The sequence below is a fragment of the Procambarus clarkii genome, chromosome 27, assembly GCF_040958095.1.
Source record: "Procambarus clarkii isolate CNS0578487 chromosome 27, FALCON_Pclarkii_2.0, whole genome shotgun sequence".
Taxonomy (NCBI): domain Eukaryota; kingdom Metazoa; phylum Arthropoda; class Malacostraca; order Decapoda; family Cambaridae; genus Procambarus; species Procambarus clarkii.
The window spans coordinates 33349875-33361761 of NC_091176.1; the positions used below are offsets into that span (position 1 = coordinate 33349875).

Below are 11887 nucleotides of genomic sequence, written 5' to 3' on the forward strand. Positions count from 1 at the left end.
TTGCTTTTGGCCGTTTGCCCGTATGGCCGAATATGGACATAATTTGAAAATGAAAAAAAATGAAAATAAATTTAGGATTTTTTTTTTTCAACAACAGTAAGTTAAGGGTCCTCTGATAGGATAGGTGGGTAGGAAATTCTCATAAAGTTTTAAAACGTTATGAAAAACGTTAATGGAAAGTTTTCTTTTCAAAGCTTGCCGAGTAACCCGGACGACTGAAACAGAAAACGGAACAGTACGTCACTTTTGTGAGATTTAATTTCAAAGTACGTCCAAATTTGGCCATAGCGCGCATACGAGCGAAAAGTGACGTTATTTTTAAGAGGACGGGTTGCACCAACACTGTTGATGGTGTGTGGCATGATGGTGCTGGCTCTTCACCTACACTGTTGGTGGTGTGGCATGACGGTGCTGGCTGCTCGCCTACACTGTTGATGGTGTGTGGCATGATGGTGCCGGCTGCTCACCTACACTGTTGGTTGTGTGAGGCATGACGGTGCTGGCTGCTCGCCTACACTGTTGATGGTGTGTGGCATGATGATGCTGGCTGCTCACCTACACTGTTGGTTGTGTGAGGCATGATGGTGCCGGCTGCTGGCCTACACTGTTGGTGGTGTGGCATGATGGTGCAGGCTGCTGGCCTACACTGTTGGTTGTGTGGCATGATGGTGCTGGCTGATGGTGTACACTGTTGGTGGTGTGGCATGATGGTGCTGGCTGCTGGCCTACACTGTTGGTGGTGTGGCATGATGGTGCTGGCTGCTGGCCTACACTGTTGGTGGTGGGGCATGATGGTGCTGGCTGCTGGCCTACACTATTGGTGGTGTGGCATGATGGTGCTGGCTGCTCTCTTACACTGTTAGTGGTGTGGCATGATGGTGCTGGCCTACACTGTTGGTGGTGTGGCATGATGGTGCTGGCTGTTCACCTACACTGTTGATGGTGTGTGGCATGATGGTGCTGGCTGCTGGTCTACACTGTTGGTGGTGTGGCATGATGGTGCTGGCTGCTGGCCTACACTATTGGTGGTGTGGCATGATGGTGCATGATGGTGCTGGCTGCTCTCTTACACTGTTAGTAGTGTGGCATGATGGTGCTGGCTGCTCTCTTACACTGTTAGTGGTGTGGCATGATGGTGCTGGCATACACTGTTGGTGGTGTGGCATGATGGTGCTGGCTGCTCGACTACACTGCTGCTGGTGTGTGGCATGATGGTGCTGGCTGCTCACCTACACTGTTGGTGGTGTGGCATGATGGTGCTGGCTGCTTACCTACACTGTTGGTGGTGTGTCATGATGGTGCTGGCTGCTGGTCTACACTGTTGGTGGTGTGGCATGATGGTGCTGGCTGCTGGCCTACACTGTTGGTGGTGTGGCATGATGGTGCTGGCTGCTGGTTTACACTGTTGGTGGTGTGGCATGATGGTGCCGGCTGCTGGCCTACACTGTTGGTGGTGTGGCATGATGGTGCTGGCTGCTGGCCTACACAGTTGGTGGTGTGGAATGATGGTGCTGGCATACACTGTTGGTGGTGTGGCATGATGGTGCTGGCTGCTTACCTACACTGTCGGTTGTATGGCATGATGGTGCTGGCTGCTGGCCTACACTGTTGGTGGTGTGGCATGATGGTGCTGGCTGCTGGCCTACACTGTTGGTGGTGTGGCATGATGGTGCTGGCTGCTGGTCTACACTATTGGTGGTGTGGCATGATGGTGCTGGCTGCTCTCTTACACTGTTAGTGGTGTGGCATGATGGTGCTGGCATACACTGTTGGTGGTGTGGCATGATGGTGCTGGCTGCTGGTCTACACTGTTGGTGGTGTGGCATGATGGTGCCGGCTGCTGGCCTACACTGTTGGTTGTGTGGCATGATGGTGCTGGCTGCTGGCCTACACTGTTGGTGGTGTGGCATGATGGTGCTGGCTGCTCACCTACACTGTTGGTGGTGTGGCATGATGGTGCTGGCTGCTGGCCTACACTGTTGGTGGTGTGGCATGATGGTGCTGGCTGCTGGCCTACACTGTTGGTGGTGTGGCATGATGTTGCTGGCTGCTGGCCTACACTATTGGTTGTGTGGCATGATGGTGCTGGCTGCTGGCCTACACTGTTGGTGGTGTGGCATGATGGTGCTGGCTGCTGGTCTACACTGTTGGTGGTGTGGCATGATGGTGCCGGCTGCTGGCCTACACTGTTGGTTGTGTGGCATGATGGTGCTGGCTGCTGGTCTACACTGTTGGTGGTGTGGCATGATGGTGCTGGCTGCTGGTCTACACTGTTGGTGGTGTGGCATGATGGTGCTGGCTGCTCACCTACACTGTTGGTGGTGTGGCATGATGGTGCCGGCTGCTCAACTACACTGTTGGTGGTGTGGCATGATGGTGCTGGCTGGTCACCTACACTGTTGGTGGTGTAGCATGATGGTGCTGGCTGCTGGCCTACACTGTTGGTGGTGTGGCATGATGGTGCTGGCTGCTGGTCTACACTGTTGGTGGTGTGGCATGATGGTGCTGGCTGCTCACCTACACTGTTGGTGGTGTGGCATGATGGTGCTGGCTGCTCACCTACACTGTTGGTGGTGTAGCATGATGGTGCTGGCTGCTGGCCTACACTGTTGGTGGTGTGGCATGATGGTGCTGGCTGCTCACCTACACTGTTGGTGGTGTGTGGCATGATGGTGCTGGCTGCTCACCTACACTGTTGGTGGTGTGGCATGATGGTGTCGGCTGCTGGCCTACACTGTTGGTGGTGTGGCATGATGGTGCTGGCTGCTGGCCTACACTGTTGGTGGTGTGGCATGATGGTGCTGGCTGCTGGCCTACACTGTTGGTGGTATATGGTGCTATGATCTTGTACTTAGTCCATGGCTTCTCCCCTCTCCCCTTCTCCCCTCCACTTTTTCCTCCTCTCTCCCTTTGCCTTGGTCAACATCCTTTCCCTTGTTCCCCTCCTCTCTCTCATTTGTCACAGTCTGACCCTCGATGGTCACATCCTAGAGGCCCAGAGTCCCTCTCATCTCTGGTCCTCACTGTTCCCACCCCATCACCACTCATTCTCCCTCTCTAACCTTCCCCCCCCTCCGTCCCCCTCTTCCTCCTGCCTCCACTAACCTTTAGGACCAGTACAATTCAGTGTCATAAACTTGTGTTCTCAAGTTACCAGGAGTGGCCAGCCAACCTTCCCACGAAGTTAGTTGTTACTGCTTATTTCTAGTACATAACTTTCAGGATTAGCCTACCCAGGGTGTGGGGCTAGTCAGAGTTTTGGCTGGCCTAAGAGTAAGTCTTTGTTTCTATTGGTCCGAGCCTTGAGAGGGGGAGTCCCCCAGGGTAATGCCAGACGTCTGGGCTCTCAGGCCTAGAGCAAGAATTTGAATCCATTGGCTATAGGCCTAGAGAGGTGGGGCTTATTGGGCCTAAGGAACTAGAAGGGGGGGGGGAGTTTGTTGTCCACTGGTAGAGTTTAAGAAAATAATAAAGTTAATGTGTCTTGGGGCTTCAACTGGGGTACAGGTCAGATGACCTGAGGGCAGCCAATCAACATGAGGTCCGGTTGCAGGGATACGGTAATGTGGTTGTCTGAGTTTTGTACATCTAAGTAAACTGCACTCCGTGTTCCATTTGCCTCTTAGGAATGTTTTTATTAGAGTAGGATATATTTTCAATGTTGATTTAAATATCTGATATCAATTAGCGTGTTTAAATAATAAATAAAGCGTATTAAGATTAATTTGTGTTCAGTTATCTGTACCCTCTGATTAATGCTGGGTTTTTCATTCTTATTTGTTGTTTCATTTGCTGTGCTAGAAATTCCCGTGTTCTCCGTTTATGGATATTTGAGTTGTCCTTAAATTCTCAATCAGTAAAGTAATGATTACATTTTTTCTACTCCTAATCATCTTACCCAGGTCCCTTACCCTTTGAGTTTCATGATTACTGATCTCTTTCCTTCTTGGGGGATCAATGACAGACGCATTCAGATTATGGACAGTGAGGTGGTGGTATTGATTAATGAGATTTTATTCATTAATTTTAAAATAAAAAACTCTCTACTTGTTGCTTCCACCTCATTTAATATTCCAGTCCCGATAATTAGCTGTACTTCATTGGGGTCACATTAATCTGCAAGCAGTGTTAAGCTGGGGTATTGAGTGAGGGAAGGCTGTAAAGTAGGACGGGTTATTACAGTGGCATGATTGTGCCTGCTGCTAACCTACATTGTTGGTGGTGTGTAGCATGATGGTGCCGGCTGATGGCTTATACTGTTGGTGGTGTGGCATGATGGTGCCGGCTGATGGCCTATACTGTTGGTGGTGTGGCATGATGGTGCCGGCTGATGGCCTATACTGTTGGTGGTGTGGCATGATGGTGCCGGCTGATGGCCTATACTGTTGGTGGTGTGGCATGACGGTGCCGGCTGATGGCCTATACTGTTGGTGGTGTGGCATGATGGTGCCGGCTGATGACCTATACTGTTGGTGGTGTGGCATGATGGTGCCGGCTGATGGCCTATACTGTTGGTGGTGTGGCATGATGGTGCCGGCTGATGGCCTATACTGTTGTTGGTGTGGCATGATGGTGCCGGCTGATGGCCTATACTGTTGGTGGTGTGTGGCATGATGGTGCCGGCTGATGGCCTATACTGTTGGTGGTGTGACATGATGGTGCCGGCTGATGGCCTATACTGTTGGTGGTGTGGCATGATGGTGCCGGCTGATGGCCTATACTGTTGGTGGTGTGGCATGATGGTGCTGGCTGCTCGCCTACACTGTTGGTGGTGTGTGGCATGATGTTGCTGGCTGCTGGCCTACACTGTTGGTGGTGTGGCATGATGTTGCTGGCTGCTGGTCTACACTGTTGGTGGTGTGGCATGATGTTGCTGGCTGCTGGTCTACACTGTAGGTGGTGTGGCATGATGTTGCTGGCTGCTCTCCTACACTGTAGGTGGTGTGGCATGATGGTGCTGGATGCTGGCCTACACTGTTGGTTGTGTGGCATGATGTTGCTGGCTGCTGGTCTACACTGTTGGTGGTGTGGCATGATGTTGCTGGCTGCTCTCCTACACTGTAGGTGGTGTGGCATGATGGTGCTGGATGCTGGCCTACACTGTTGGTGGTGTGGCATGATGGTGCTGGCTGCTTACCTACACTGTTGGTGGTGTGGCATGATGGTGCCGGCTGATGGCCTATACTGTTGGTGGTGTGGCATGATGGTGCCGGCTGATGGCCTATACTGTTGTTGGTGTGGCATGATGGTGCCGGCTGATGGCCTATACTGTTGGTGGTGTGTGGCATGATGGTGCCGGCTGATGGCCTATACTGTTGGTGGTGTGACATGATGGTGCCGGCTGATGGCCTATACTGTTGGTGGTGTGGCATGATGGTGCCGGCTGATGGCCTATACTGTTGGTGGTGTGGCATGATGGTGCTGGCTGCTCGCCTACACTGTTGGTGGTGTGTGGCATGATGTTGCTGGCTGCTGGCCTACACTGTTGGTGGTGTGGCATGATGTTGCTGGCTGCTGGTCTACACTGTTGGTGGTGTGGCATGATGTTGCTGGCTGCTGGTCTACACTGTAGGTGGTGTGGCATGATGTTGCTGGCTGCTCTCCTACACTGTAGGTGGTGTGGCATGATGGTGCTGGATGCTGGCCTACACTGTTGGTTGTGTGGCATGATGTTGCTGGCTGCTGGTCTACACTGTTGGTGGTGTGGCATGATGTTGCTGGCTGCTCTCCTACACTGTAGGTGGTGTGGCATGATGGTGCTGGATGCTGGCCTACACTGTTGGTGGTGTGGCATGATGGTGCTGGCTGCTTACCTACACTGTTGGTGGTGTGGCATGATGGTGCTGGCTGCTTACCTACACTGTTGGTGGTGTGGCATGATGGTGCTGGCTGCTGGTCGACACTGTCGGTGGTGTGGCATGATTGTGCCGGCTGCTCATCTACACTGTAGGTGGTGTGGCATGATGGTGCTGGCTGCTGACCTACACTGTAGGTGGTGTGGCATGATGGTGCTGGCTGCTGGTCTACACTGTTGGTGGCCTACACTGTTGGTGGTGTGGCATGATGGTGCTGGCTGCTCTCCTACACTGTAGGTGGTGTGGCATGATGGTGCTGGATGCTGGCCTACACTGTTGGTGGTGTGGCATGATGGTGCTGGCTGCTTACCTACACTGTTGGTGGTGTGGCATGATGGTGCTGGCTGCTTACCTACACTGTTGGTGGTGTGGCATGATGGTGCTGGCTGCTGGTCGACACTGTCGGTGGTGTGGCATGATTGTGCCGGCTGCTCATCTACACTGTAGGTGGTGTGGCATGATGGTGCTGGCTGCTGACCTACACTGTAGGTGGTGTGGCATGATGGTGCTGGCTGCTGGTCTACACTGTTGGTGGCCTACACTGTTGGTGGTGTGGCATGATGGTGCTGGCTGCTCTCCTACACTGTAGGTGGTGTGGCATGATGGTGCTGGATGCTGGCCTACACTGTTGGTGGTGTGGCATGATGGTGCTGGCTGCTTACCTACACTGTTGGTGGTGTGGCATGATGGTGCTGGCTGCTTACCTACACTGTTGGTGGTGTGGCATGATGGTGCTGGCTGCTGGTCGACACTGTCGGTGGTGTGGCATGATTGTGCCGGCTGCTCATCTACACTGTAGGTGGTGTGGCATGATGGTGCTGGCTGCTGACCTACACTGTAGGTGGTGTGGCATGATGGTGCTGGCTGCTGGTCTACACTGTTGGTGGTGTGGCATGATGGTGCTGGCTGCTGGTCTACACTGTTGGTGGTGTGGCATGATGGTGCCGGCTGCTGGCCTACACTGTTGGTGGTGTGGCATGATGGTGCTGGCTGCTTACCTACACTGTTGGTGGTGTGGCATGATGGTGCTGGCTGCTGGTCGACACTGTCGGTGGTGTGGCATGATGGTGCCGGCTGCTGACCTACACTGTTGGTGGTGTGGCATGATGGTGCTGGCTGCTGGCCTACACTGTTGGTGGTGTGGCATGATGGTGCTGGCTGCTCTCCTACACTGTAGGTGGTGTGGCATGATGGTGCTGGCTGCTGGCCTACACTGTTGGTGGTGTGGCATGATGGTGCTGGCTGCTGGTCTACACTGTTGGTGGTGTGGCATGATGGTGCCGGCTGCTGACCTACACTGTAGGTGTTGTGGCATGATGGTGCTGGCTGCTGGTCGACACTGTTGGTGGTGTGGCATGATGGTGCCGGCTGCTGACCTACACTGTTAGTGGTGTGGCATGATGGTGCTGGCTGCTGGTCTACACTGTTGGTGGTGTGGCATGATGGTGCTGGCTGCTCACCTACACTGTTGGTGGTGTGGCATGATGGTGCTGGCTGCTGGCCTACACTGTTGGTGGTGTGGCATGATGGTGCTGGCTGCTCACCTACACTGTTGGTGGTGTGTGGCATGATGGTGCTGGCTGCTGGCCTACACTGTTGGTGGTGTGGCATGATGGTGCTGGCTGCTGGTCTACACTGTTGGTGGTGTGGCATGATGGTGCTGGCTGCTGGCCTACACTGTTGGTGGTGTGGCATGATGGTGCTGGCTGCTCACCTACACTGTTAGTGGTGTGGCATGATGGTGCCGGCTGCTGGCCTACACTGTTGGTGGTGTGGCATGATGGTGCTGGCTGCTCACCTACACTGTTGGTGGTGTGGCATGATGGTGCTGGCTGCTGGTCTACACTGTTGGTGGTGTGGCATGATGGTGCTGGCTGCTCACCTACACTGTTGGTGGTGTGGCATGATGGTGCTGGCTGCTGGCCTACACTGTTGGTGGTGTAGCATGATGGTGCTGGCTGCTGGCCTACACTGTAGGTGGTGTGGCATGATGGTGCTGGCTGCTGGTCTACACTGTAGGTGGTGTGGCATGATGGTGCTGGCTGCTGGCCTACACTGTTGGTGGTGTGGCATGATGGTGCTGGCTGCTGGCCTACACTGTTGGTGGTGTAGCATGATGGTGCTGGCTGCTGGCCTACACTGTAGGTGGTGTGGCATGATGGTGCTGGCTGCTCTCCTACACTGTTGGTGGTGTGACATGATGGTGCTGGCTGCTGGCCTACACTGTTGCTGGTGTGGCATGATGGTGCCGGCTGCTGGCCAACACTGTTGGTGGTGTGGCATGATGGTGCCGGCTGCTGGCCTACAATGTTGGTGGTGTGGCATGATGGTGCTGGCTGCTCACCTACACTGTTGGTGGTGTGGCATGATGGTGCTGGCTGCTGGTCTACACTGTTGGTGGTGTGGCATGATGGTGCTGGCTGCTCACCTACACTGTTGGTGGTGTGGCATGATGGTGCAGGCTGCTGGCCTACGCTGTTGGTGGTGTAGCATGATGGTGCTGGCTGCTGGCCTACAGTGTAGGTGGTGTGGCATGATGGTGCTGGCTGCTGGTCTACACTGTAGGTGGTGTGGCATGATGGTGCTGGCTGCTGGCCTACACTGTTGGTGGTGTGGCATGATGGTGCTGGCTGCTGGCCTACACTGTTGGTGGTGTGGCATGATGGTGCTGGCTGCTGGCCTACACTGTAGGTGGTGTGGCATGATGGTGCTGGCTGCTCTCCTACACTGTTGGTGGTGTGACATGATGGTGCTGGCTGCTGGCCTACACTGTTGGTGGTGTGGCATGATGGTGCTGGCTGCTCTCCTACACTGTTGGTGGTGTGGCATGATGGTGCTGGCTGCTGGCCTACACTGTTGGTGGTGTGGCATGATGGTGCTGGCTGCTGGCCTACACTATTGGCGACAACACAAGGCGTCCAATGCTAGGAGTTTACTCTTGGTAAACTCCATTTAAACTATCGATAACATTATACTCCTAGATTTTTATCACCTGTCTGCTGTAACCTATGCCCATGCTGCGTCACAGAACCCTGTTCTCTCCTTTGGCCATGCTGTGTCACAGAGCCCTGTTCTCTCCTGTGGCCCTGCTGTGTCACAGAGCCCTGTTCTCTCCTGTGGCCCTGCTGTGTCACAGAGCCCTGTTCTCTCCTGTGGCCCTGCTGTGTCACAGAGCCCTATTTTTCTTGTGGCTCTGCTGTGTCACAGAGCCCTGTTCTCTCCTGTGGCCTTGCTGTGTCACAGAACCCTGTTCTCTCCTCTTGCCCTGCTGTGTCACAGAGCCCTGTTCTCTCCTGTGGCCCTGCTGTGTCACATAGCCCTGTTCTCTCCTGTGGCCTTGCTGTGTCACATAGCCCTGTTCTCTCCTCTGGCCCTGCTGTGTCACAGAGCCCTGTTCTCTCCTGTGGCCCTGCTGTGTCACATAGCCCTGTTCTCTCCTGTGGCCTTGCTGTGTCACATAGCCCTGTTCTCTCCTGTGGCCCTGCTGTGTCACAGAGCCCTGTTTTTTCTTGTGGCCCTGCTGTGTCACAGAGCCCTGTTCTCTCCTCTGGCCTTGCTGTGTCACAGAACCCTGTTCTCTCCTCTGGCTCTGCTGTGTCACAGAGCCCTGTTCTCTCCTCTGGCCTTGCTGTGTCACAGAACCCTGTTCTCTCCTCTGGCCCTGCTGTGTCACAGAGCCCTGTTCTCTCCTCTGGCCCTGCTGTGTCACAGAGCCCTGTTCTCTCCTCTGGCCCTGCTGTGTCACAGAACCCTGTTCTCTCCTCTGGCCCTGCTGTGTCACAGAGCCCTGTTCTCTCCTCTGGCCCTGCTGTGTCACAGAGCCCTGTTCTCTCCTCTGGCCCTGCTGTGTCACAGAGCCCTGTTCTCTCCTCTGGCCCTGCTGTGTCACAGAGCCCTGTTCTCTCCTCTGGCCCTGCTGTGTCACAGAGCCCTGTTCTCTCCTCTGGCCCTGCTGTGTCACAGAGCCCTGTTCTCTCCTGTGGCCCTGCTGTGTCACAGAGCCCTGTTCTCTCCTCTGGCCCTGCTGTGTCACAGAGCCCTGTTCTCTCCTCTGGCCCTGCTGTGTCACAGAGCCCTGTTCTCTCCTCTGGCCCTGCTGTGTCACAGAACCCTGTTCTCTCCTGTGGCCCTGCTGTGTCACAGAGCCCTGTTCTCTCCTCTGGCCCTGCTGTGTCACAGAACCCTGTTCTCTCCTCTGGCCCTGCTGTGTCACAGAGCCCTGTTCTCTCCTCTGGCCCTGCTGTGTCACAGAGCCCTGTTCTCTCCTCTGGCCCTGCTGTGTCACAGAACCCTGTTCTCTCCTCTGGCCCTGCTGTGTCACAGAGCCCTGTTCTCTCCTCTGGCCCTGCTGTGTCACAGAGCCCTGTTCTCTCCTGTGGCCCTGCTGTGTCACAGAGCCCTGTTCTCTCCTCTGGCCCTGCTGTGTCACAGAGCCCTGTTCTCTCCTCTGGCCCTGCTGTGTCACAGAGCCCTGTTCTCTCCTCTGGCCCTGCTGTGTCACAGAACCCTGTTCTCTCCTCTGGCCCTGCTGTGTCACAGAGCCCTGTTCTCTCCTGTGGCCCTGCTGTGTCACAGAGCCCTGTTCTCTCCTCTGGCCCTGCTGTGTCACAGAGCCCTGTTCTCTCCTCTGGCCCTGCTGTGTCACAGAGCCCTGTTCTCTCCTCTGGCCCTGCTGTGTCACAGAACCCTGTTCTCTCCTCTGGCCCTGCTGTGTCACAGAGCCCTGTTCTCTCCTCTGGCCCTGCTGTGTCACAGAGCCCTGTTCTCTCCTCTGGCCCTGCTGTGTCACAGAGCCCTGTTCTCTCCTCTGGCCCTGCTGTGTCACAGAGCCCTGTTCTCTCCTCTGGCCCTGCTGTGTCACAGAGCCCTGTTCTCTCCTCTGGCCCTGCTGTGTCACAGAGCCCTGTTCTCTCCTCTGGCCCTGCTGTGTCAGAGAGCCCTGTTCTCTCCTCTGGCCCTGCTGTGTCACAGAGCCCTGTTCTCTCCTGTGGGAAACCTAGGCAAGAACACAAACCAATTCCAATTTGGAGTGGTTGAGAACCTCTTACTTTGACACATTGAATTGCAAGTCAATTATATAATTTTATTGCGTTTATATGATGCACAGACAATTTCTCAGTTCGGAGCCTGATGTACATTGCGATCATACACTCTACACTGGTCGCTAAAGGTCCCTTAAGATGCTCATACTCAACTGCTCAACAACTTCGTACAGTTATATAATTTATCTGTCACTAACATATTTGTTCATTAAATTTTTAGTTGTAACTTACCATTTAATTAGAGATTCCAATGATATTGATAACCAAATAGATATTTGCGCCCAACGTCATTAATAATGTGGTTGGTTTTGCAGTTAGTGTTGCGTCATGTGAGCTCCAAGACTGAGGTCAAGTCTCCACTTGCTCGCACGGACCTCAGGAGGTGGCTGCCTGGCAAACAACATAACCTCAAGTTCTCCATGCTGCTACCCAAAACCGCTTCTCTTGGCAACTATCAGGTGGGCGCTTGTTATGTTATGATCCCCAAGTTAGGCTCCTGCTGAAGAACTTTCTCCCCTTAATCTATGAGCCTCCTGGCCTCAAATATATTATAAACGAATGTCTACGTTTGACTGAATGTCTAAGTAATACCACCAGTTTACCAGGGCGAAATTATCTACATGACACAGCTTATATTTACAGTAATTACATAACCAAGACAAAGTAATTATAAATCAATTAAGTTAACACATGGCACAGGTCACAGCAGCTAGATGTCACAAAACTTAACTAACTTAACAACATGGTGTTCACTAGACATCATGGGACAGGCAGGAAAGTTGTGGACAAGGTGGGTGGTGACGTTATATAACCACAGTGGGAAGTAATGTCTCAGCTCAGCATGAACATCAATAACACAGGTCAGTGAACTATCACTATGCCTTCAGAAAACTAAGTCCCAACTCGACTGGCAAATAACAAAGTCTAAAAACTGTCTTCTCAATCCACCAGGACTGAAAATATGACCGAGTCAGGAGTTTCCTTTCAAAA

General features: G+C 53.6%; 1 protein-coding gene across 1 annotated transcript in view; it reads left to right on the forward strand.

The window, feature by feature from the left end:
• LOC123762223 (uncharacterized) overlaps positions 1 to 11887 on the forward strand; it is a 188596-nt gene that overhangs the window by 149923 nt on the left and 26786 nt on the right. Inside the window, exon 12 of the mRNA XM_069332537.1 lies at positions 11212 to 11355. Coding sequence (XP_069188638.1) covers positions 11212 to 11355 — 144 coding nt within the window. The remainder of the gene's footprint in view (positions 1 to 11211; positions 11356 to 11887) is intronic.